The sequence below is a fragment of the Leucopleurus acutus genome, assembly GCF_964270905.1.
Source record: "Leucopleurus acutus genome assembly, chromosome: 12".
Classification (NCBI taxonomy): Eukaryota; Metazoa; Chordata; class Mammalia; order Artiodactyla; family Delphinidae; genus Leucopleurus; species Leucopleurus acutus.
The window spans coordinates 13,520,647-13,545,507 of NC_139154.1; the positions used below are offsets into that span (position 1 = coordinate 13,520,647).

At 48.6% G+C, this 24,861-nt stretch overlaps 1 protein-coding gene across 1 annotated transcript; it reads right to left on the minus strand.

Annotated features, from left to right (window-relative positions):
* Positions 1–12,477: 12,477 nt before the first annotated feature.
* FABP1 (fatty acid binding protein 1) lies at positions 12,478–18,486 on the minus strand. Its single transcript, XM_082851957.1, has 4 exons — positions 18,303–18,486; positions 16,190–16,362; positions 14,636–14,728; positions 12,478–12,591 (listed from the first exon to the last, which is right to left on the minus strand). The coding sequence occupies exons 1-4, from the start codon at positions 18,367–18,369 to the stop codon at positions 12,541–12,543; spliced, it is 384 nt and encodes a 127-aa protein (XP_082708083.1). The 5' UTR covers positions 18,370–18,486; the 3' UTR covers positions 12,478–12,540.
* Positions 18,487–24,861: the final 6,375 nt, after the last annotated feature.

Consider the following 24,861-nt stretch of genomic DNA (forward strand, 5'->3'; position numbering starts at 1 on the left):
GGACCTGCCTGGTGGGAGAGGGGCGCCGTGGCTGGGGAACTGGGGAGACATTCTGGAGGTGGTGGGTTTCTGGGGAGACCCTTGATGAGGAAATCAGCGTAACGCTCAGCCTTGTTGCCGCGGGAATGTCCTACTCTTTTTTCCCAGTGTCATTTCGGTTCAGTTCAATTCAATTTAACCCTATCCCAGACCAGTCCAACTCCTCCTACAAATATTTATTGGGATAAATATTTATAGGATAAAGAAGCTCTAAAGGTAGCTGGAGAGGCAAAATGTAAACAATTAAAGCACAGTGTGATGATAAATGCAATGGCGAACTCTATGGAGGGGGCACAGTGGAGGGCATGTGTCTGGTGTGTGTGTGTGTGTAGTGGTGAGGGTGTCATGGAGGAGATGACATCTGAGCCAAGGGTGGCAGGTACCTGGAGTCTCAGGTGGCCGCTCACCTATCTGTGCAGGTGTCTCTGGAATATTCGGGATTTGCTGACTGGGATGGGTGATGTTCAGTTTCCTCAGGCGAGTGTGGAGTTATGAAGAAGAGACTGTCTTTGGGCCTTTCAGGTCCTACTCAGAGAACTGAAACTTCTTCAGAAGGGCACGTATGCAGAAGGAGGGCTTTGCCCAGACCACTTGAGGCCTCAGTTTAAAGTCTGGGTTCCCAGCATTATTCTGAAACTACTTCTAGAACACAGAGGGGGAGTGTTTCCTTTCCACACTCTCCCTGCCAAGCCCTGTGATTCCCATGACGTGGGGCTACTTGGATAATAGCTGAGATTTTTCTGACCATTGGCCTCCTAGGATTGGAGAAGTCTCTTCAGGGTGAAGTTGAGGGAGAAACTTGGAAACCCACATACCTGATGATCATGGGTCCAGCGGAATTGGCTTTGCGTCTTTTATTTTGTCACGTGTGCCTGGGTGGCCTTTACCAGCTTAGAGTTCATCACTGGCCCCCAGTAAATCTCTATTTTTTAGTAATGAATAACTATGACTTCCCTTGCTTGATTTCTTTCATTGTCCATTCCCTGGGTCCTCTGCTTTCCTTACCAGAAGGAATGTCTAGTCTGGACTCTGCACACCTAGGTGAGGACCTCTCTGGGAGTGTGACCAACTTGCCCTCATCTCCTGGGAGGCTGCTCTGGTTTCCACCCAAGAGTGTGGGTCTTGGGAATCAACCAATCTAGTTGTCCCATTGGCCTGTTATCTTCTGGGATCCCAAACTTCTCACGAATGTTTTGGGGGATCCTGGACAAAAGCCCCCCCATTTGAGAGTGTCACCAAGTCTTCTCTACTCTCTGGGGCCACCCTTGACCCCAGAGCTCTAGCTAACATCTTGAGGTCAGGTGATCCCATCAGGCTCCATATTTGTCATCTGTGCCTAAAGTGTCAGTTCCTCCATCCCCACCCTTTCGTCCTCAGAATGATCCACTGCCTCCCTTGTAACCTGACCAACAGCTCTGCCCATGTGCCAAAAACTTTGTCCAAAAACTCTGCAAAGGTGCCGCCTCTGTGCGGAATACTGCCACCTGGCACCTGGCTCTTCATTGAGGACACCTGCTTCTTCAGAACTTTCACAGGGAGACTGACAGTTCTTCTAAGCTCACGTAAGGATGGCTCCAGCCCTCTGCCAGGGACCTAACTGTGCCAGTTCAAATGGTCTCTCTTCTATCCTCATATGAAACCTTCCCCCAAACCTCTTCCCTTCCTTGTCACTGTCACCTGCCACACCGCTGGTCATTCCCCCACATTCAAGGTCTTCTTTTCCATCCCCTCTTCCTCAGATTTGGTGTCTTCGAAGTCCACTTTCACAGACCATCTAAACACTTGTTTTACAGATTCTTCATTTACTCAATTCCAGGTGTCTTTCCACTTCCCCCATTAAAACCCTCTCTTAGTTACACCCTGGACACTGTCATCCCCCATAATTCCTCCATTTTTTGGTCGCCCTCTGTGGCATGCGGGATCCTAGCTCCCCGACCGGGGATCGAACCTGTGCCCCCGTGCAGTGGAAGGGCAGAGTCTTAACTGCCGGACCGCCAGAGAATTCCCAAGTTCTTCATTTTTGATGTCTGATTCTCTGGTCATTGCTTCCCCTCTGTTCACTTCTCTTTTTCCTCCACCCCTGATTGCTAGATGGCATCGTATTTTCTCCAGTGTGTCCCCCCCTCCTCCTGTCTTCACATCCTTCCAGATAACCAGGGCGTCAGCATCTTTTTCTTTTTGCCCATCCCCCCTTCCTACTCGGCAGAGTCCAGGCCTGGATGAATTCAGCTGTCTTGTTGTTCCTCTGTTGCACCTGGAGGTCTGAGCACAGCCAGGAAAATGTACCTCTCAGCTCGGGCGCATCCACGGCCTCTTCTCCAACCTTAGCTGGCCTTGGGGTGCAGCCCAGGCGTGCTCCCTGTGCTTCTCCCTTTGCCCAGTGGTTATTTCAGGTCCTCACTCCTGTCCTCGAGCGAGTCCTCTGCTTTCAGCAGAACCTCATCTCCTGCTTCACCCAGAGGCCAGGAGATGGGGTTCCTCAATTTCCTCTTCCCGCGTTCACACGTGTTGTGTCTGTGCTCATCCTTCCCGCTTCCGTCTCACACCAGTGGAATGAGAGCCCCTCTCCTCCAAAGCCAAACGCTCCACCTGTGCTTTGGACCCCATCCCCTCCTAGGTCCTTGGGGCCTTGCTTCCCGTTTATTCCTTCTCACCCTGGATTCTTCACATTTCTCTGTCTACTGGCTTCTTCAAAGCAGTTAATAGATGTGCTGGGGAAACTCTGATCATAATCTTCAAGGCTGAGTTTTTTTGTTTGTTTTTTTTTTTTGCGGTACGCGGGCGTCTCACTGTTGTGGCCTCTCCTGTGGAGGAGCACAGGCTCCGGACGCACAGGCTCAGCGGCCATGGCTCACGGGCCCAGCCGCTCCGCGGCATGTGGGATCCTCCCGGACCGGGGCACGAACCCGCGTCCCCTGCATTGGCAGGCGGACTCCCAGCCACTGCGCCACCAGGGAAGCCCAAGGCTGAGTATTTTTAAAAAAGGCTTTGTCTCCCACAGTTATTATCTGCCTTCCTTTACTTTCCATTTCTTCCTGAACCCACTGCAGCCTGGCTTCCTGAGTCCATGAATGTGGCCCTTCCCATGGTTCACTCTTGGGGGGACTTTTCAGCCCTCGTGTGATTTGGCTTCTCTGCCTCAGTTGGCATCACAGCCCATGATTTCCGGGCACCACATCCTTTGCGATGATCCTCTAATGAGGTTTCTCCCCTGGCCCCGTTTCTCTCCTGCCCCTGGCATTTCCTGGAGCTGGTTTTGTTCATTCGGGTCACTCTCAGTTTGTCCTCATCTCTCTCTGCACACCCTCCCCCGTGAGCTCAGCCAGGCCCTTCGTTTAATCACTGCCGTGAGGCTGATGTCCTTAAATCTGTATCCCTCGACCTTGGTCCGCATACCCTCAGCCCCGCATACCCTCTTGAACATTCTGCAGGCCCATCAAACTTGGCGTGTCCAAAAGGAAGCTCTTTCTCTTTCCCTTCTCTCCACCCCGACACCTGTTCCTGCTCAGCGCTGCCCTCCTTCCACCCCTGAGGAGAACATCTGACTTCTAGTCACTTCCTGAGTATCTACCGCATTGGAGACGTTAGTCAGGTCCCTTCAGTCACGGGTCCCCGGGTGGCCCATGTTCTTCTGTGCCTCTCTGAGTTTTGAAACATTCTCTCTAAAATACCCGAAACCTGCCAACTCGTATTCATCGTTCAACACCCACTTTGGAAATCACCCCTTCTGTGAAGTCTTCCCTGAAAGCCTCAGAGTCAGCTGGCTGCCTGTCGGAGTCTGTCCTATTATCCTTGAGTCTCCCATCATCACACTCCCCTCATGGCCCTGTAATTGCCTTTTCACTTGTCTGCCTCCAGCGTCAGATCGTGAGGCTCTGGAGGGCGGGAGCTTCGTTCCTTTATTCATCTTTCTATCCCCAGAACCTAGCACAGGTCCTGGGACCTAGTAGGTGGTCAGTTAATGTGTATTGAATGAATGAATGAATAAGTGAATGAATTTGCTTAGATCAGAGCAGAAGAGACATGAAACTGTGTATCTCGAGTTTTTATGTTATTGCAGTCCACAGAGGCCATTAAATTTTCTGTATTTCCAAGCAAATGAGTGTGGCTTCTTTCCTTCTGACAGTCTATTCATAGAACCCTCTGTCATGATGGAAATGTGTTCTATCTGTGGCCAATAGAGTAGCCACTAGCATCATGTGACAATGGAGAACTTGAAATGTTTCTAATATGAATGAAAAACTGAACTTTTAATTATTTCATTTCAATTATAATAGGTAATGTGGTTAGTGGTTACTGTATTAGTGCAGTTTTAGAGAATACTTCAGTGTAGTTCTCAAGATTATGGACACTGACACAAATTAAGTTCATATCAGCTCTCCTGATATTAGCTAGATGACCTTGGACTGGTTATCTCATCCATGCCTCAGTTTCCTTATTTCTGCTTATCACATAGTGTTGCTATAAGAATTACATTTTTGGGCTTCCCTGGTGTTAGAGTGGTTAAGAATCCACCTGCCAGTTCAGGCAACACGGGTTTAAGCCCTTGTCCAGGAAGATCCCACATGCCGTGGAGCAACTAAGCCCGTGTGCCACAGCTACTGAGCCTGTGCTCTAGAGCCCACGAGCCACAACTACTGAGCTCACGTGCCACAACTACTGAAGCCTGCGCGCCTAGAGCCTGTGCTCTGCAACAAGAGAAGCCACTGCAGTGAGAAGCCCAGGCACCACAATGAAGAGCAGCCCCTGCTCACTGCAACTAGAGAAAGCCCACACGCAGCAACAAAAACCCAACGCAGCCAACAATAAAAAATAAATTAATTAATTTTTAATAAAGAATTACGTTTTTAAAATGTAAGGCTCTTAGAACAGTGCCTGGCCCATCGTAAGTGATCCATGAGCATTCCAACCATGCTTCTATCAGGGTGTCCCTTCTCCTACTAAGAAAGTGGAGGTGAAGGGTAGAGACAAGCAGTGGTATGCTGGACCAGCTCGAGACAGCCAACCGCATACACTTCTTCCCACCTCTGCATCTATCAGCATCATGTTGATAGCCCGCCATTAGCCACAGTGGGAATATTTACATCATGGTAATCGGTTTAACTCTAGAAGAACACATTAATTTGTAGTGTTGTCAATCTATAAATATGGGGTTTGCTACATAACTGTAGCAGAACAGATACTTAGAAAGACCATTAAAGAAATCTTTACTTCAGCTGGGGTGAGCTCTGCATTCTGTAACCTCTATCCCGCAGGGCCTCACAAACAAGTCTAAGACTCTGATTACTACCCCTCCGACTAACCCACGTGTTCACTGCCTCACCAGTGTATTGACAGACATGTGTATTAAAGGCCAGATATAACCACTGCTTGGGAAGATTGCTCAGGGCTTACTTCTCAAGGATGCAGAAGGGAATCTGTATGGAGGCCCTTGGGGAAGAATCTGTTTCTTGTCTTTTCCAGATTCTAAAAGCTTCTTCTAGAATGCCCACACTCCTTGGTTTGTGGCCCCCAGTCAACAACACACCACTCCTTCTCTGACCCTCCTGCCTTCCTATTTACTGACAAGAATACTTGTGGTTCCACTGGGTCCACTGGGATAATCCAGGATAATCTTCCCTTTTCAAGGTCTTCGCCTTAATCACATCCGCAAAATCCCTTTTGCCACGTGTCACTGGTCTGGGGGTAGCATGGGGACATCTTCAGAGGCCATCATTCTGCCTAGCACAGCAGTCTTGTCATCAAGCCCTCAGACCAGTCATGCAGACACAGCAGCAAACCTCTGAGCAGAAGGCTTGGGACTCGCATCCTGATCTCCAGGCACCAGGTGAATGAACCTTCCTTCCCATCCATCACATTGACAGCCATGTCCAACTTACCTGCTTTCCCTTCCTCATTCACCCAGCTTGAACCTATGATGGTGCAGCATTTCCCGACCCACAATGGTTTGCTGGTAAACATTCAGCAACTAAGTTAAGAAGAACCCTGATTGGTAATGTTCGCTGATTTTTCTCAGTGTAACTATTCTCACCATGGCCAGTGCCAAGCTCCCAAGCTGTATGTTGAGTCAGGAGCTGGTCCTAGCTGCCTCCAGTACCCCATGCGACCCATGCCAGGCAGTCGGCCCCTTGCTGGGTCCCTTCTGAACTGGAGAAGGAGTCCCTGCCCTTCTCTGGGAATAAAACCTCTCGGTCTGTGACCCTAGAGATGCTGGTAGTCAGACTCACTGCTGCCTGGAAAGTTCTGGGAGAACACAGCTGGCATCGAGGGAGAAAAAGGAGTTGACAGGGAGAGAGAGAAGTATTGATGACGTTCTTGTAAGGCTTTGGATCCACTCCTGCTTGACAGTTACATGAGTCAGTGAACTACCCCGTCCCACCTTTAATTTTGGCCTAAGCCAGTTTATGTGGGTTTCTTTTTCTTTTTTAAATTTTAATTAATTTATTTATTGGCTGCGTTGGGTCTTCACTGCTGCGCGCAGGCTTTCTCTACTTGCGGCGAGAGGGAGCTACTCTTCGTTGCGGTGTGCGGGCTTCTCATTGTGGTGGCTTCTCTTGTTGCGGAGCTCGGCCTCTAGGTGCACGGGCTTCAGTAGTTGTGGCACGCGGGCTCAGTAGTTGTGGCTCACAGGCTTTAGAGCGCAGGCTTACTAGTTGTGGCTCACGGGCTTAGTTGCTCTGCGGCATGTGGGATCTTCCCGGACCAGGGCTTGAACCTGTGTCTCCTGCCTTGGCAGGCGGATTCTTAACCACGGCGCCACCAGGGAAGTCCTGAGTGGGCTCCTTTGATTCGCAGCTAAAGGAATTCCCATTGTGCTAGTTTGTCTCCATCTTCCCTACGTTCCTTCTCCACCCTTCTCTGCCCGGCTCTGCGCCCAGGAGGGCTGACTTCTGCTTTCTTGTTCAGCCAGTGGGAGGCACTGGCAGGAGATGGGATGGCAGAAGGAGAGAGAGGTGGGTGTTATTCCCCACCATGTTCCCTCTTCCCTGGCCCCTCCCTGCCTAACCAGCGCCTGTTGGGTGGTTCTCGAAGGGTCCCAGCTCTCACTGAGCTCCAGTAATGCTGTCCTCCAGGTTGCCGCTTCAGGCGCATGGGTGGTAATGGTTTTCTGTGGTTGCGGGTCCCTGGGTGCCTCACCTACCCCGTAAGCTCCCCTTATTCAAACCACACCTTTGTATCTGGTGCTTTCATTAAATTCTCATCAAGAAAACCCTTTTGAGTGAGGCTTATTTCCTGCTGATACATCCCTGACATGTATCTTTCTTTTCTAAAAAAATTCAAGTATAGTCGATGTAAAATATTATATAAGTACAGGTGTACAATATAGGGATTCACTAGATAGGGAGTAAGTTTTAAAAGTTATACTCCATTTATAGTAATTGCAAAATTCTGACTGTATTCTCCATGTTGTGCAGTATATCCTATTTTATACATAATAGTTTGTACCTTTGACTTCCCCACTTCTATATTGTCCCTCCCCTCTGCCTCATCCCCACTGGTAATCACGAGTTTGTTCTCTCTGTGAGTCTGCTTCTTTTCTGTTACACTCACTAGCTTGTTGTGTTTTGTAGATTCCACATAGAAGTGATGTCATACAGCATTTCCCTGACATATATCTTTCCAATTTACTTCTCACACCTAGTCACTAGATCCCATTGACTCTAATTCCTAAATGTTCGTGAACCTTTCCACTCTGCTCCATCCTCACAGGCACTGCCTTGGTTCAGGTCCCCAACATCTCTTGCCTGGACCATCGCCGCTGTCTCTTCATGGTCTGTCTGTATTCAGCCGTGGCCCTCTCTTTGATCCTCGACACCATGGCCAGAATGATTTTTCTACAGTGCCTTTAGTATCATGTTCCTCTTGCAGCTGAAAACCCTTCAATGATTCCCTACGGTCTCCAGGGTCAAGTCTAAACTCCTTACGAGAACATTCATGACAGAGACTCTGTGTCCTTCTCAGCCTCATCTCTTGCCAAGCCGCCATTTATACCACACCCCCCTGCCAAGCAAACACACTCAGATGCTTTGAGAGTCGGCTGAAACGTCACTTCCGCTGAGACGTTTTCTGAGGCAGACAGGCTCTGGTGATTGTACACGTCAGCATCACGGCACGGATCATACTGTCGCCGTGTGGATTATGGGTTGGTCTCCCCGCTAGACATCACGTCTCCCAGGAATTACTGTCTCCTCAGAGCTTAGCATTGGCCAGCCCTGATCTGGCTGAATGAGTCTAGGTTGTAGAGAAGATACATGTAATTCCACATCTCTGTGTTTTACTGGTAAGAAATACTAGAAAATCATAGGATGGTCAAGATGCCTCTAGTATATGTAGAAAAAATGGTCTGAATATTGAGTATGAGCTGTTATATTCAACCCCCCAACCCCCCCCCACAAAAAAAAATCACTTTCTTTATTCTAATGACAATCAGTTGAAACAACAACAACAGAAATGTCTACTTTTGTGTGGATATAGACACCAAAAGTGACTCTTTACAAGTCAATCCACTGTCACAGGGGAAGAGCAGTCTCTGGTAGTGGGATGCCCACAGGACAGGCGGAGGGAAGAGGGAGGGGTCAGAAGAGGCTAGGGGTCCAATTAAAAATAGCTGATACCATCAACAGCCGTTTATTCAATTTATTTAAAGCAGGCTTCGGGCCCAGATTTCTCTAGGCACCTGTACGAAATCCAAATTCAGCATTTAAAATGAATTCTCCTTTTCAGGCAAAAACATACAAACAACACCCTCCTAAATCCAGAGCTGTTCCCAGTTAGGAGGAGACTTTGGGAAGTTTGTCAGATCCCTAGAGGCTTTGCTGAGGAGAAGACCTTATTTCTACTACTTTCTGCCTCCTGTGTCTTAAGAGTCAAAGAATGTCAGGTGCACCATTTATCAGCTGGGTGGTCCTAAGCAAACCTTGTTTCCTCTCTGTGCTTCATCTGCTCACAGAGGTTAATTTCTCTGGGCAGTAACAGAGCTTCTGCTACTAAAAGTCTAAATGTCAAACCCAACTGCAGTTCCCTAGGAATCCAAGTGGCAATGATGACATGTTTTATTTGCATGGTACTGGCATCATTTCATGGGATCCTTACAAAAGCTATGAGAGAAGGTGTTGTATTGCCCATTTTACAGATGAGAAAACTGAGGTCCAAAATCATGGATTAGTTAACTAGAACCGTGCCTTAAAGCCCACTATTTTTACTTGAAATCATCTGCTTTTTAAAAAGTCATTGCTCATTTTAAAAAAGTAGTTCCACAAAATTAGTTCCTTGTAAAAGGTTCAAACAATAAAAATAATGCAAAAAGCTCTCTTGACCTCCCACCCAATTCCTGTTCCTGCCACAGAAGTCATGGCAATTATCTGGTGTTCCAGCCATCCATGGTCATAGACATATCTGTATATCTATATAAATAGATAATTTTGTTTCATATTTTAATAAAATTTACATGATATTGTACTGTTGATATTGTTCTGAAACTTACTTTTTTTTTTTTTTTAATGCTCGGTCTTAGAGATAGTCCTATAACAGTACATATAGATCTACTCGTCCATTTAATCTACCAAAGGTTATTTCAGAGTGTGGCCGTAGCACAGTTTATCTAATCCTTTTTTTACTGGTGGACATTTGTTTCCAGTTTGGGGCTGCTGCATTTTTTATATGCTTCTTTGTGCATGTGTTTAAACACAACTCTAGGGCGATATACAACAGTGGCATTGCTAGGTTCTAGGAAATTCGCATTGAAAATATTAACGGATGCTGCTAAGTGGTGCTCCAAATGGGCTGTACCAGTTTACGTCTCCACCAACTGATGGGAGAGCCATTCATCACATCCTTGCAAACACTGGATGTGGTCAATCTTTTTACGTTTTACTAGTTTGATGTGTAAAATGATATCTCATCTTACATCCCTCCTCTGTGATTAACAGTGAGACTAAGGATATTTCATATTGTGAATTCCCTGTATATGTCCTCAACCCACTTTTCCATTGACTTGTTGGTCTTATTGAGTTGGGGGAGGTTTTTATATTCTGTCTATTAACCTCTGTTATGTGAGCCACAAATATATTCTCCCACATTATTGCTTCTTTTTGGAAACTGTGTTTACAGTGTCTTTCTTTCATATCAAATTTAAAATTTGTAAGGTGGTAAAATGAATTAATCCTTCCCTTCATGGATGTTGCACCTTGTTTAAGATGGTCTTCTATACTTCAAGTTATTTATCTATCATCATATCTATTTCTAATATTTCATATTGATTCATTTAGCTCTTTAGTTCATCTGGAATTTATTTTGTGAATGGCATATTGTAGTCTCCTATTAGTTGTATTTTCCTCTGTATCTTCCAACTCTGAGTTCTTACTGAAGCTCTGAAGCACTTTCCTTAAGTCTGCCCTAGTTCCTGAAATAATTGTCTCCCATTTTTTCCCCCAAGGTCCTGCTCCATATGGAAGAAGGAGAGCTAACATATGGAGAAAACGATAGAGCAAGGAAGGAAGAACTTCATCCAATAGACTGGTGCAGAGAAAAAGCCAGAGAGAGGGAAAGATTACTTTCAGCTGTGCAGTTTAGGAAGCCTTCTTGGAGGAGGTGGCACTTAAATTATGAGAGGAATGAGAGGTTGTTTAACTCGATTGCAGTGTATATTATAGGAAGGGTGTAAAGCTAGATAAGGTGGGACAGGACATAATGGAGCAAAGTTCGGCAACCTATGGTCCATGAGTCAGATCAAGCTGCCACAGTGTGCAGGAATCTTAGTTCCCTGACCAGGGATTGAACCCGCACCCCCTGCAGTGAAAGCGTGGAGTCTTAACCACTGGACCCCCAGGGAAGTCCCCACCTGTTTCTATATGGTGTGCGAGCTAAGAATGGTTTTCCATGTTTAAATGGTTGAAAAAAATCAAAAGAAGAACAATATTTTATAACATAGGCAAATGATGTGAAATTTAAATTTCAGTGTTCATAAATAAAGTTTCATGGGAACACAGGCATGCCCACCTGTTTGGGTATTGTCTGTGGCTGCTTCAGTGCTACAACAGCAGAATTAGGGAGATGTGGCAGAGGCTGGGTGGTCCACAAAACTGAAAATATTTTCTTTCTGGCTTTTTACAGAAGAAGTTTACTGATCCCTGTTACGGAGCCTTGAATGCGGGTTGAGGAGTTTGACTCTTATGTGTAGGGCAATGCATTATGATCAGTGCTGTTTTGAGGGAAGATGACAATTTGTGGGGTGGCGATTTGCAGGTGAGAGAGAAGCAGGGAGATGACATAGTGGCCTGTGAAACAATGCAAGTAACGAGTAACGGGGTTTCAACCCCAAAAGAGGGAAGGTGGGAAAGGTGATAGATTCATTCATTCACTAAAGCATCTTTGTTGAGAGCTTTCTGTGGTCTGGGCACCGTTCTGAGAGCTGAAAGATATAAGGTAGAGATGCTCGAGCTTGGTAGCTCTTTGGGTATGGGAAATGAGCCCTGTGTTCATTTGCTAAGGATGCTGTAACCAAGTACTACCGACTGGGCAGCTCAAACAACAGACATTTATTATCTCAGAGTTTTGGAGGCCAGAAGTGTAAGATCAAGGTGACCAAAGCTACGCTCCTTCTGCAAGAGGTAGGGAAGGATCTGGTCCAGGTCTCTCTCCTAGCTTCTGCTAATTCCTCGGCTTGTGGCTGCATAACTCGTCTCCACATGGCAGACTCCCTGTGGGCGTATGTGTTCAAAAATTTCTCCTTTTTATAAGGACACCAGCCATATTGGATTAGGGACCCACCCTACTCCAGTATGAGCTCTTTTTAACTTAACTGATTACATCTGCAACGACTATGTCTGAATAAGGTCACAGTCTGAGGTAGTGAGGGCTAGGACTTCGACATGTGAGTTTTGGAGAGATGCAACTCAACCCATCACAGCTACCAGAGCCTGGTACAAGGTGCCGTTTGGAGAAATCCCTCTTCTCCCATATTCTGCTTCTGCCCGCAGCATGGAGGGAATTTCTACCTGAGATTCCTCTGTCTGCTTCTGGAAGCTTCTCACTCAGCCCTCCTCTAGGAGGGAGAATTGTCCCTGGGTGGGCCAGTGCCCGATCTTTTTGTTCATGTCCCCTGGTGTGTGGGGCTGCTGTGAGCATAGCCTCCCTTCGCCTGCCCAGTGTTTCTGCTGTCTCTGTCCCCATGGGGATGACCCAGCACACAGCCCCTCTCGTTCCAGCTCCTTGCCATGTGGCTGACTGGGACAGCTCATTCCAGGGCTGCTCTACAGATCCAGCCACATCATGTGTCCCTTACAGGGTCACCTGAGCGGGCAGCCTGGGGTCTGCTTTCAGGCTGAGAATCAGACCTGACTCTGTAGGATGGAATGTGCAGATGATCAAGATTTACAAAAATAGAGGTGATCGGCGTTCAATAACCACATCAATGAAAAGAGGAAAACACACTTTTTAAAAACAAAGTTCACTTTATTACATTAATTGTATATACTAAAAGGATGTGAAATGCAGCCTTGTCTAAATTTTCTTGCTGATTCTCTTGAAGACGATGTCCCCCAGTGTCATGGTCTGAAAGCCAGAAAAGACATCATGAAACACTCATCTGATTGTAAATGATAGTTAAGCTCCCAGTGTGCTAACATATGTAGTAATTCAAAGACTCCTCTGTTTTCTATAGGACCGGAGGAAGGGTTGACAATCTTTTCTAAAATCCCATTGGTCACTTTACTTCCTCACGTGCAGAGTTGTCCTGCCTTTTACTGAATTCCTTTCTACATCAATGACTGTTACAGCAAGACCATCCAAACCAGTCCAATCTGATCCAATTTCTCAAAGTTTCATTGAGCACCTACTACGGACCAAACATGTGTTGAGCACTGAGGACAAGTGTATGGGGAAACACCTGGGCATCCAGCCTGGGACTTAGTAGGTAGTGCATAATTTCCCTCCCAAAGCTGTGGAGCCTATAAAAACATTAGATTCATTGGATCCGTAAGTGTTTGAGTTTTTGAGGGTTGCTCCTTTCTCCCCCAGCCCTTCCCTCCTGCTGATTCTCTCGAACAAGACTATGGCAATGATGTGGGGTGATGTCATCAGGGTGAAAAGGCAGCCCTTTAGTTTCAACAGCAATGAAATGGAACGGAAAGATCTAGGTATGAACCCTAGTTCTACAACTCATTAGCTGGATGACCTTGGACAGGTCAACCTGTCTATTAAGTCCCCCATCCTGCCTCCCTCACAGGACATGAGAGGAATAGGGGCAATGGATCATATCAAAGCCATTGGCCAGGACTGAGTCCAGGACAGCTTATCTACCACTGCCCTGCAGGTGCCTCTCTCTGCTGTGAATGTGCTGGGGACCGCAAATTCATGGTTGACCCTCACTCTCTCCCTCGTTGAGGGATTTCTCCCCTTGAGCAGTGTTCTGCCTCTGTTACTTCCCAAAATACAACCTGGGGGCAAGGAAGAGCCGGGGGGACACTGTACTATAACTGCAGGAGAAACACTGTACTATTCACTCCCATATGGGGGAGAGGACGTGGCCGACAGCCAGACACCAAGGGTGAAGTGGCACACGCAAACCGGAGTGTCAGGTCCATAAGCTGCCATGAAATTGCCGAGAATACGATTCTCCTTATAAATGCCCAAAGGGCAAAGGCATTTACTGAGTTCCCTGGGCTTGCAAGGCAGATGGAGGCCTCTGTGTTCATTGGTTAGTGACGCAGAAGGGAAGGGTTATGGCTAACAATTACCGCAACGTCATAAAATAGAAAAAGCAATGAAACAGCCCAACTTTCTGCCAAACCGAGCCTTCCTTGAGCGTGGGTGCTGCGTCCATGGGAAGGTTGCTCCATGAATCAGAGGACCACAGGTGGGAATGAATGGATTTCTGTCCTCCAGCCCGTGAGCGAGACTTGTGTCCACATCCCAGCAGAGTCTAAGAAGTGTGACCTGTGCTGGTGGCTTTGCACGACCCTGTGTCTCCTACCAAGATCCTCTCCTATCCCATCCTATTTGGGTGTTGGGGGAGGAAGGGGAGAGGAGGCAGGGGATGGCAGTGAGGAAGGAAGGAAGTGGGGGAGGTAGGAGTGGTCGACCCTGACCAGGAAAGTGGTGGTGGAAGGACAGCCTGAAGGAACTGGGAGAGGCAGGGAAGCACCAGCTGGAGCCAACACCAGCACATGGGGGGCTTTGATGAATTAGAAAAGTGTGCCCCTTCCTTAAGACACCATACTTCTCTACTGGAAAACTGCCCTAACACACTGCACTGGTTTTATTAGAACAAGATGACTTACTAGCATGCATTGCAAGCCAGTAAGAAATGTACAAAGCTCCCCCGTCTCCAATAGGAGCTGGCTTCTCCTAGGGTGGTGCAGTGTACCGCCGTGGACTGCTGCCTTGTGAGACAGATCCAGCTCAGGGGAACCTTAGCTCTGCCATTTCCTGGCGGTATGATTGCCTCAGTTTCCCCATTAAGAAAGTTCAGTGTTGGTGGGAAGATTCGAGATAATGTGTGAAAGCTTCCTGGGCGCAGTGGGTGCTCAGTAAGTGGTAGCAGAGATGGACCCCTGGCCCCAAGCACGAGGAGCCACAAGTCAGAGCGTCAACTTACGCTGATGGCTGTGTCACCGTTGAATTCAGTCACGGACTTGATGCCTTTGAGAGTTGTCACCAGTTTATTCTCACCTTCCAGCTGAACCACCGCCTGCATGGAACAAAAGGAACAGCCTGGGAGGAAAGTCTGCGAGGGAGTAAACCTCTCGCTCATGAGGTTGGCTCCCCTGCATAGGTCTCTGCTTGCAGCAACCAAACCCTGTTCTCTGGCTCTGAACGGAAGTGAGGTGCGTGTAAGAACTGAAGAAAACGGCAGGGCTTCTTTTGCCAGACTTTTCATCTATGGGATGTGATCTAGGAGTCAGCATAAGACCCCTAAGCTGTCTCAAATCAAACACAAATAAAATTGATTCAAGTCGCGATTCTCCAAGCCAATGGAGGGAGGGAGTAGCAAAATTCAAAATCCTGGCCAGCTGGAAGAACACATATTTTTGCTTTGTATTATTTTATATTATTCCTTCTAACACCTTTATCTTTCCTCCTGCGGACTCCTTTTCATGCATCCAGGAAGAGGTAACAGAAACCCAGCACGGAGCAGAAGACACTGGCCAACGTTAAAATTTGCCTCCAAAACGGACAATTGTAAAAGGCCTGTGGTAAAACCCATGACAGCCTGCCCCTTACCGCGGGCCGTATAAGAGAATTTCCCTCCTAAAATGTATCGCACATATCCTGACCTGTAATGTTATATCTAGAGAAGCAGAAATCAAGAGCCAGCAGAAGAGGTAAAAAAAAAGACCAACAGTTGTGCGGAGACAGATGCGCAAAGTTGTCTGGGGTCAGGGGATGTTGGGGGAGAGGAGTGAAGATGGCCATTCAGTGGTACTGGTGGTGCTGGCGTGTGTGGCGTTTCGGACGGAGGAACAGAGGCCCTTTGTGGGGGGCGCCCCCCTGCCTGGATGTCCCTGCCACCGCCGGCCCACCATCACACATCCCACACCCAGCTCTCATCGCACACGTCAGCCACAGCCCAGCGGAGGTGACACCGCCCCGCCCGCTGCCTTTGTTCTGGGAAGGGTGACTGTGCCCATTTCACAGAGGAGGTAGCGAAGTCTAGGGGCTCATTGACCAACCCACAAGGCTTGGTCTGAAGGCCTGCTTTGGTTCTTTGGTGTCACAGGCACCTCCTTCAGGAAGTCTCTCCCCACGACCACCAGCTCTAGGCTGAGCAAAGCCATTTCCTTTGGCTCACGGATGACCTCAGGGCTCTGTTAGGGGTTTTGCACAGACTGCCACTTGCCCGTTGCTGGGCCTGGGAGATTCTGAGTCTAAGACTCCCGCTCTGGGCCTGGTTCCCCATACCCTCTATATGGGAGAGCTCGGACCCTTGGGCCAGAACTCCTCCAGAGGGTCGCAGGAAACTGGCAGCTTCCCTAAGAGCTTCTTCCTTAAGAGCTGTCTTTGTCTCTCTGCCTCTCACCCCGGCAGTGGGTTCGGAGATAGGGTATCAGCAGTGGGAATTGTGAGGTGGGAGCCTTGAGGGAGGAAGCCTGGGACCAGGCTCCAGGGAAAGTCCTGGAAGCAGAGGGTGGCTCGAGGGGGCATCTCCTACCTTGACCTTCTCCCCAGTCAGGAATTCCATCTCACACTCCTCCCCCAAGGTGAACTCGTTCTGGATCACTTTGGAGCCGGTGATGATGGTGAACTTGAAGTGGTTTCCGTTATGCACGACTTCTGACACCCCCTTGATGTCCTTCCCCTTCTGGATGAGTTCATCAGGCATACCTGGTGGAAAGCACTGGAAGTTCAGAGGTGGGCAGAGGTGGGAGCTGCAAGGTCACAAGAGAAACCCCGTGATGTGGAGGGGGAGGGGAGATGCCGTGTTTTCCCGGAGGCCCCAGCACTTTCTGGAGTCCTGTGAGCAGTGTGGGTTTTGACCTCTGAAAGGGAAGGTCAGTGGCCTGACCTGGCCTGATCTCATGCACCTACTATCTTGCCAGTTGGTTTATAAAAAAAACACACCCCTCTACCCAGGGGAAGCTTTTCTCGGCCGAGCACCTGCTTCTTACTTGCTCTCCCTCTTCGCTCCTCCTACTTTAAAGCCTTCAGACTTTGCTCTTTTGAGTGTAAAGGATTTTGTCCTCCACATTCAGGGGACCATCCAGCTTGTCTCCCAAGCCAGGTCCCCCCCGAGAGTGGAAGGGGAGCTCTGAATAATTATGCCAGAATGGCAGGCACACACCCAGACTGTGCCTGGTAAACCTATGTCCCCCTATCCTTACCTCCACCTCTGCCACTGAGGCTCCTGAGGAAGACGGACAAGGTGTCCCTTGCCCGGGGACAGAGCTTTACGAATTTCAGAGCATGTCTATGTTCTTACATGAATTGAGCTTCATGAAAACCAGGTGCATTGACAGCGGTGGGGAGGGTCCTGTTGCCCAAGTGAGGGATGCAGGACACAGAGAGGTGTTACGACGTGCCCTACAGGAGAAGGTCCTAGCTCTCAGCTTCCCCGAATCTCCTCCTCTCTTTGCCTCTGCTGTCTTCCCCACCCTCTCCTCTCAGCATCCTTCCTTGTCCCCCCGCCCCTTTGCTCCCTCCCCCTGGAGGACACTCCCCTCCCCCAGCCCCACAGGGGATACCTGCTCATCTCCCAAGGCTCGCCTTCGCTCCTCCCAAGGCTTCCCTTGATGTCCTCCCAGGACCACCACATCCTCCTGTAAGTGACCCGGTGGGGTGGGGCGAAGGGATTTTAAATGTGTCTCCGGGAACTAGAGCCGGCTTCAAATCCCAGCTCAGTTTGGGATTACTCCCTGTGTGACCCCGGTTGGGATTACTTCACCTTTCAAGGCCTCAACTGCCTCAATTATAAAATGGGAAAAATAATAGTATCCAACTCAGAGTCTTCTGGTGAGGCATTCATGGGATGTTGCCTGTTCAGGGCTTAGCATGGGCCTGATGCTGGGTCAGCACTCAGGACACGTTAGCGCATGCTTGATTGCATTTATTTCTTCTCTTTTCCTCTAAATTGTGACCTTGGAAACGTGGCTCATTGTAATCTGTCTCCGTGGCATCTGCCCAGCACAGCACTCATCTCAGCGTGCGGTTGGCCTTGAATCAAAGTTTGTTAGAAGAATGAATAAATGGGGCTTCCCTGGTGGCGTAGCGGTTAAGAATCTGCCTGCCAGTGCAGGGGACACGGGTTCGAGCCCTGGTCTGGGAGGATCCCACATGCTGCAGAGCAACTAGGCCCGTGAGCCACAACTACTGAGCCTGAGCATCTGGAGCCTGTGCTCCGCAACGGGAGAGGCCGCGACAGTGAGAGGCCCACACACTGCGATGAAGAGTGGCCCCCGCTTGCCGCAACTGGAGAAAACCCTCGCACAGAAACGAAGACCCAACACAGCCATAAATAAATAAATAAATATTTTTAAAAAAGAATGAATAAATGAATGAACGAGTGAATGAACAGGGTCACGCAATGAGGTACCAGTAGAGGCGGCTTCAATCCAGATCAGACCCTAGTTCAGTGCTATTTCCACTTGCCTAAGGCGTGGCCTTGTGCAGGGAGGACTAGCATGCGCTTCCAAAGTAACAGAGCAGGACCCTTGGTCTGTGTAAATCTTGCACCGCTCCTCGCATCCAGACCTCAGGACCCCAAACGGCCACCACGTGTAGGACCAGACCGTCATGGCCATGGCCCCCAGCCGTGGCCCAGCACTCACCGACTGCCTTCATGAAGGTCTCAAAGTTTTCCTGGCTCTGCACTTGGTACTTGCCGGAGAAGTTCATGGTGGCGACGAAGCTCCCTTCACAGCTGAGTCAACAGCTCTGCTGGCAGGGCTGCCAGCGTGGGCTGATTTATAGGGGGCTCCTTCCCCTTCAAATGTAGGTCATAGGTCAGCCGCTGTCCACTCCTTTATGGCCAGGTTCAAACATTAACTCCTGAGAGCAATGGTCAACGATTAAAAAAAACCAGGTTGGGCGCAGCAGTGATTTGCTCCAATTCAGCAAACGTTGATGAGAGCCAATCGGGTGCAAAGCCCTATGGCTCTGCAGACTTTAAGGTGCTGCTATCCCATGAAATGTGTGTGTGCGTGTACGCGTATGCATACATACCTGCACACGCATATATGTGTGTGTGTGTGCATGTGTATGTATACGTATATACGTGGAGATGTGTATGTGTACGTGTGGGTCTAGATTTAGACACTCAGAAAAATACCAAAGAATCCCTTTAATCTCAAAACCTCACCTTAGTTACCTTATGATCTCTTCTCATCTTTATCATCACACTAAGTTAATTTTTACCAAGTTGTCATCAGTCCCTAGAGCTGCTTTGTATTCTGGGAATTCCTCACAGGCTCCTCCACAGTCCAAATCAATCTCCTTTTGGCGACTTTCCACTAACCACTTTGGCAGGGGTTAAGAATCCACCTGCCAATGCAGGGGATACGGGTTCGAGCCCTGGTCCGGGAAGATCCCATATGTCGCGGAGCAACTAAACCCGGGTGCCACAACTACTGAGCCTGTGCTCTAGGGCCCGTGAGCCACAACTACTGAGCCTGCGAGCCACAACTACTGAAGTCTGCGTGTCTAGAGCCTGTGTTCCGATACAAGAGAAGCCACTGCAATGAGAAGCCCGCTCGCTGCAACTAGAGAAAGCCTGTGTGCAGCAAGGAAGACCCAACACAGCCAAAAAAAAAATCTCCTTTTGGAAGTGTGAAAGGGTACCTTTACACCAGGTGTGTGGAGATTGAGATGCATTTAATTAGGCAGGGACAAGATAGGGGAAGGAAGAAGGTAGGACCTGTTGGACCCCCTGAAACTGTCAGGGTGCTCATGCCTCTATGTTGGCTTTCACAGGGCTCCCCCTGCCCTTCCGTCCTTCTCCCCCTGGTAGCCTCCTCTATGAATCCTCTGGGCTCAGAGAACACTTTGCAAGTACCTATATTGTCATTCCTACTGGGATTATTTCTCTCTGCCTTTTTTTTCCACTGTACTTCTTCCTTGGTATTCCCAATACTGGCACGTAGTAGACGTCCAATTAATGATGAGTCAGCAAATAAAAACATCAGCAGATAATGAGTCCACGGTGTTTCTCGTTAAACAAAAACGAGAGATACAGAGTAGTCAGATTGGGCAGGGCTGGGCAGCCAGGAGATTAGTGTGTGTGTGTGTGTGTGTGTGTGTGTGTGTAAGAGAGAGAGAAAATGACAGGATAAGGGAGAGAGGGTGAGGGAGCCCGGGGTCTGTGTTTAGTGGGGCTGAGTTGATGAGGCAGCAGGGCTGTTCTGGGCAGGAGACTGAGAGAGACACATCAGTGGCATCTTTCTCCCTCCTGGATGATGGGGGAGGAGAGAGAACAGTGCAGCAGGCAGAAAGGAGAGGGGCCAGCAAGAGGGTGTGGGGTGGCCGAGTCCCTAAGGCATCCTCAGTGGCAGGGAGGCAGGCAGGCTTCCAGGAAGGCTGGTGTTGAATTTGAAACTGCCAACTGAATCCCCATCCCTCTTTCTTCAGTTTTCTCCCCAGCTACTTCCATGCTTCAGTAAAGCGTAACCCGTGAATCAATAGATGTGCAAGAGGAACATGATGGGCTGAGTTTCATCTCTGGGTTGATGTAATGCAGCCAAGACAGCACCCTGAAAACAGTACCAGGAAGCCGAGTGGCCATGGGGTGCATTTTCCCCAGGGATCCCCCTAAATCCTAGGTCGGGCTTTAGAGGAATTCAAACTAATTTTGTCCAAATCCCAGAGTACCATCTAATCCCTGCTGGCATCTGGGTTACGCAGGGTAACGCACCGGCTAATAGCTGACGTGTGTCTCCCTAATGACCGTGCGCTGGTTGAGCCCCGGGCTAAATTCAAGTTATACCTGAGACACTCCCCAGTCCCTCCCCGCCATCAAGTGCTCTATCTGGGAGGATCTACTGGCAGTGCCCTGGACGCAGCACGCTCTCTCAGGCAGCCACTGCCTGCCCAACACCCCTCCTCGGGTACAGGTATGCCCGGTATATGAATTCCACATCCAGACCCTCTCCGCTTGACCATGGATGTCAAATGACACAACCCACAGCACTGCTCATTGGGCTCTACGGTGGCTAGGGGGACAGAGCATCATAAAAGTTTCCCCATGGGGCAGGACGCACCAATCCCAGGGGCCTCTCAGGAAGCCTGGACCCTCTTCTGGTGTCCAAGGAAGAGCAGTGCCTGTGAACTGACTCCCTGCAGACCCTTCTGCCTGCCCTGCCCTTCCTGCCTCTCCGTCCAGGCAGTGCCTGGTATGACCAGCTCAGAGGCTGGTCAAGGGGCTAGCACAGCCGTTGGAGACGTGACAGCTCCCATGGCAAAGGGGCAGCCTCCTCTTGGCTAGACTGTATGTGGGTGTGTGTGTGGGGGTGTGTGTGTGTGTGTGTGTGAGAGAGAGAGAGAGAGAGAGAGTCTTGAAGTCACAGAAATTAGTAGCCATTTCAAAATTTACCACTTGTAAGTATTTTTCCATAAAATTAAAAAAGGGTAATGACATCTCCCGCCCACAAGCTAAGTAAACACAAGAAGAGATAAGCCTAATTGCAATGACAAAGTTCAAGTGGCTTTCAAGAAAGAAAGAATTCCACTTCACGGGCCCGGCTTCTGATTTTTGTCCACTCGCAGACTCCAGCACCCTCCAAGCCCCACCAGACATCCCCTCTCCTCACTTTCCCTACTCAGATGAGCAACGTGGAGGCGTGGGAGGGGTGACAGCCTCTTGGTAGCCAGGATATGACTGCCAGTTATTTGAGGCCAGGCACCTCTGCACTTGGATCTGATCCCAGGATGTCTGCAGTGTCCGTTTCCCCACTTCCTGGGTGTTTCAGGAGATGCCATGTACTTCACTAGAGGCAGGGCTGCAAGAGGGGAAGGACTTGAGTTTGGGTCCAGCTCTTCTGGCTAACAGACGTGTGACCCTGGACAAATCATTCAACCTCACTGGGCCTCCACTTCCTTATCTAGTAAATGGTCCTGACATTCTCTGCCTTGTGAAAGCCCCGTGTCAACCCAAGTCCTTCAGGAAAGTGAAGTCAGAGGGGATCAGAGCCCTTGGCGTCTGCTCGTGCCAGGTGTCCAGAGGTATCTCCAGCCCAGGGCCGACTTTCATGTTTATCTCCTGACTTGGGGACTAGCTTCCTTCCCGTCTCCCTGGGCCAGTGGTAATGTCTCCAGGTGCCCCAGCCTCAGCTCACTGCTTACTTCTCTGACTTACAATTCCTACGGTGCTCCTGGCATCTGGGGGTTTTTCTTTCTTTCCTGAGACCTCAGCTGTACATCGGAAAAGGCAGTATGGTTCAAGCTGCACATTTGATGCGTCCTGAGGGAAGAATTTGTATCAGCTTCGCGGGCCGTGTCATCAGTCCTGCAAGTCCTCTGTTTTTATCATGTGCGGTTTCAAATCTTTTTGGTGGGGGGACTTCCCTAGTGGCGCAGTGGATAAGACTCCGCGCTCCCAATGCAGGGAGCCTGGGTTCAATCCCTGGACAGGGAACTAGATCCCACATGTATGCTGCAACTAAGAGTTCGCATGCCAACTAAGGAGCCCACATGCTGCAACTAAAGGAGCCCTGGAGCCGCAACTAAGGAGCCTGTGAGCTGTAACTAAGGAGCCCACTTGCTGCAACTAAGACCTGGTGCAACCAAATAAATAAATAAATATTAAAAAAAATCTTTTCATTGGAATTTCAGGATGTACATCCTTTGACAAAAACTTTTAAAAGACATTCTTAAGCCTTGCTTTTCATATGCTTATTCTGTCTCTTCAATCATTGTAAATTCCTTCAAGAATCCCCCCTTTAAAAACTGTCCGGTACCTAGAATGGGATCTGCCTTGAAACCACTCAATGTCCTTGGCCTTTTAGAGGTCTGCCTCCTTGAAGAGGCCACAGTGGGACAAAAGGACAAATATGCCAAACAAGAATTGCGGGTTGTGGTTTGCCCTGTAAAGGGAATCACACTTACACAGACTATACTGAAAAACGCATTCAACAAAATTTCCCTTTACGCCATAACTTTTAGGAATATCCCTATTGTGTAAAGTGAGACTTTCCTGTGATTTCCTTTGGGCCCCTCAGTGAGTTCTCCTTTCCCGTGACACGGTAGAGTAGAAAATCCTGTGGATTACGTGGCAGGGAGTGGCACTAACTTGCGGGCTGATGTAATTAAGGAAGAACTCAAAACTTATCTGCAAGGCTGGTTCCTAAGTCTCCTGTGTTGGCTGTAAAAGCTAATCATGTTTGCTTGTCCTGTGTCCCTGTGTCCTTATGTCCCTTGCCCTCTGAGGGTTGGAGGCTTCCAGTTGGCTTCAAAGTCAGCCTGACACTTCAAAGTGAAATCTATCTCCAGCAGCCCTTGGCCAGCTAGCCACCCCGACCCTGCAGACCTGCATTCTCTCTGCCTTAGAATCATCAGCCCCTTAGAGCCAGAATGGTCACTCCACTGACACCCCTCCAGGCTCAGCTCCACAGTCCCTCTCCATATAGCCTTCCTGGGGGTTCTGTTCCTCTAGATTGACATCCCCAATCGTCACTTCTATTTGATTCCATGAATTCTATCACGTTAAGAGTGATAAAATGCGGCTTCCACTAATTGACTACTAAGTAGGTGCTTTCTCTGAAAATTCTTCCTGAATTCTCAAAGCAATACTCTAAGGTAAGCACTATTATCCCCATTTTTCAGGAGAGAAAACTAAGGTAAGAAGAGGTTAGTAATGGCTACCTGGCTACCCAAATAGGAAGTTGCCAAATAGGAGCTTGAACCCCGTCTGCTGGACACAAAGCTTATGAGCTTTTTTTTTTTTTTTTGCGGTACGCGGGCCTCTCACTGTTGTGGCCTCTCCCGTTGCGGAGCACTGGCTCCGGACGCGCAGGCTCAGCGGCCACGGCTCAAGGGCCCAGCCGCTCCGCAGCACGTGGGATCTTCCCGGACCAGGGCACGAACCTGTGTCCCCTGCATCGGCAGGCGGACTCTCAACCGCTGCGCCACCAGGGAAGCCCAAAGCTTATGGTTTTGACTTTTGTTTTTTCCACATTATAATCTTTAAATGTATATCTTGGTTATTCTGATAAAAATTCTTCTAAACCAGAGCTTAACATTACCCTCTCCATGGAGCACGGGTCTAGAAAATGTTGACAAGACAATAGTCCAGGTGCTGTTGACCTCTTGAGTCATTGATGGTTGGGTTACTGTTGGTTTAGAAATGTCCTGTTACTCTAGGTCAAATGACTGGACAGTCCATGTGCACGAAGACTGATCTCGAAGAAATGAAACGTCCTGAAGTGGCTGCTGAGCCCTTGTCCAGTAGAGGCGCCGTGCAAAGCATAGTTTATCGAATTCTAATTCTTTAAAGCTAGTATCTGCTGTTCTTCCTGTATTGGATTTACTGGAATATCCAATTTGGGCCGCTCTGGAAGCACTCACCTGGTGCTTCATGGTGACTGCATGCATAATTCTGTTCCCTCCTCCAGGGTAGACTTTCCCCGGCCTCGGATCCCACCGAAGCCACAGGCATCGGATAATTCATCTTCTTCTTGACTATTCACTCAACAAGCAATACTCTGACCTACGGTGTGAAGTTCCTGCAGGGGTTATATTTTGAATCTACAAAGGAACTCTCTGTCTAGTAAGGAGCGTGAAGAGAGTCAAAGCTGCCCTTTGAAGAGCATGAAGTTTAAATAATACTTCAAAATGTAGGGGATGATTGAATTAAGAGTAAGAAGTAATTTTAAAAATATATTTATTTATTTATTTTACTTTTATTTGGTTGCACTGGGTCCTAGTTATGGCAGGCAGGCTCCTTAGTTGTGACACGCATGGGGGAATTGCGTTCCCTGACCAGGGATCAAACCCAGGCCCCCGGTATTGGGAGCACGGAGTCTTAACCCCTACGTCAGCAGAGGAGTCCCAAGAAGAGATTTTCTGGTCAGGGAAAGAATCAGGATAGTTTCATGAACAGAGAACAAAAAAATATACTGTTGTTGAAGAAAGGCATGTCATTTGGGGAGGAAGGGTAGAGAGGAGGATGGAAGAGTCTGTGTAGGGGAACCGGAGATGGGAGCTGGAGAGGGAGGCCACAACCAGATGGTGATGGGGAGGCTGGACTGTATTCCCTAGCCTATAGTTTCCCCAAATGGGATATATATCAGTACAAGAGATGATTTTAGATGGGATATAGATGGACAATTTACATATTAATTGTTTTGCACTTAGTCGAACATGTATTAGAAAAATATACATCAACTTATGACCTCATGA

Coding starts and splice junctions, on each gene's coding strand:
- FABP1 (XM_082851957.1), bottom strand. CDS start 18,369: ATGAACTTCTCCGGCAAGTACCAAGTGCAGAGCCAGGAAAACTTTGAG. Junction 16,363..18,302: donor GACCTTCATGAAGGCAGTCG/GTGAGTGCTGGG, acceptor GCTTTCCACCAG/GTATGCCTGATGAACTCATC. Junction 14,729..16,189: donor TGACTGGGGAGAAGGTCAAG/GTAGGAGATGCC, acceptor TGTTCCATGCAG/GCGGTGGTTCAGCTGGAAGG.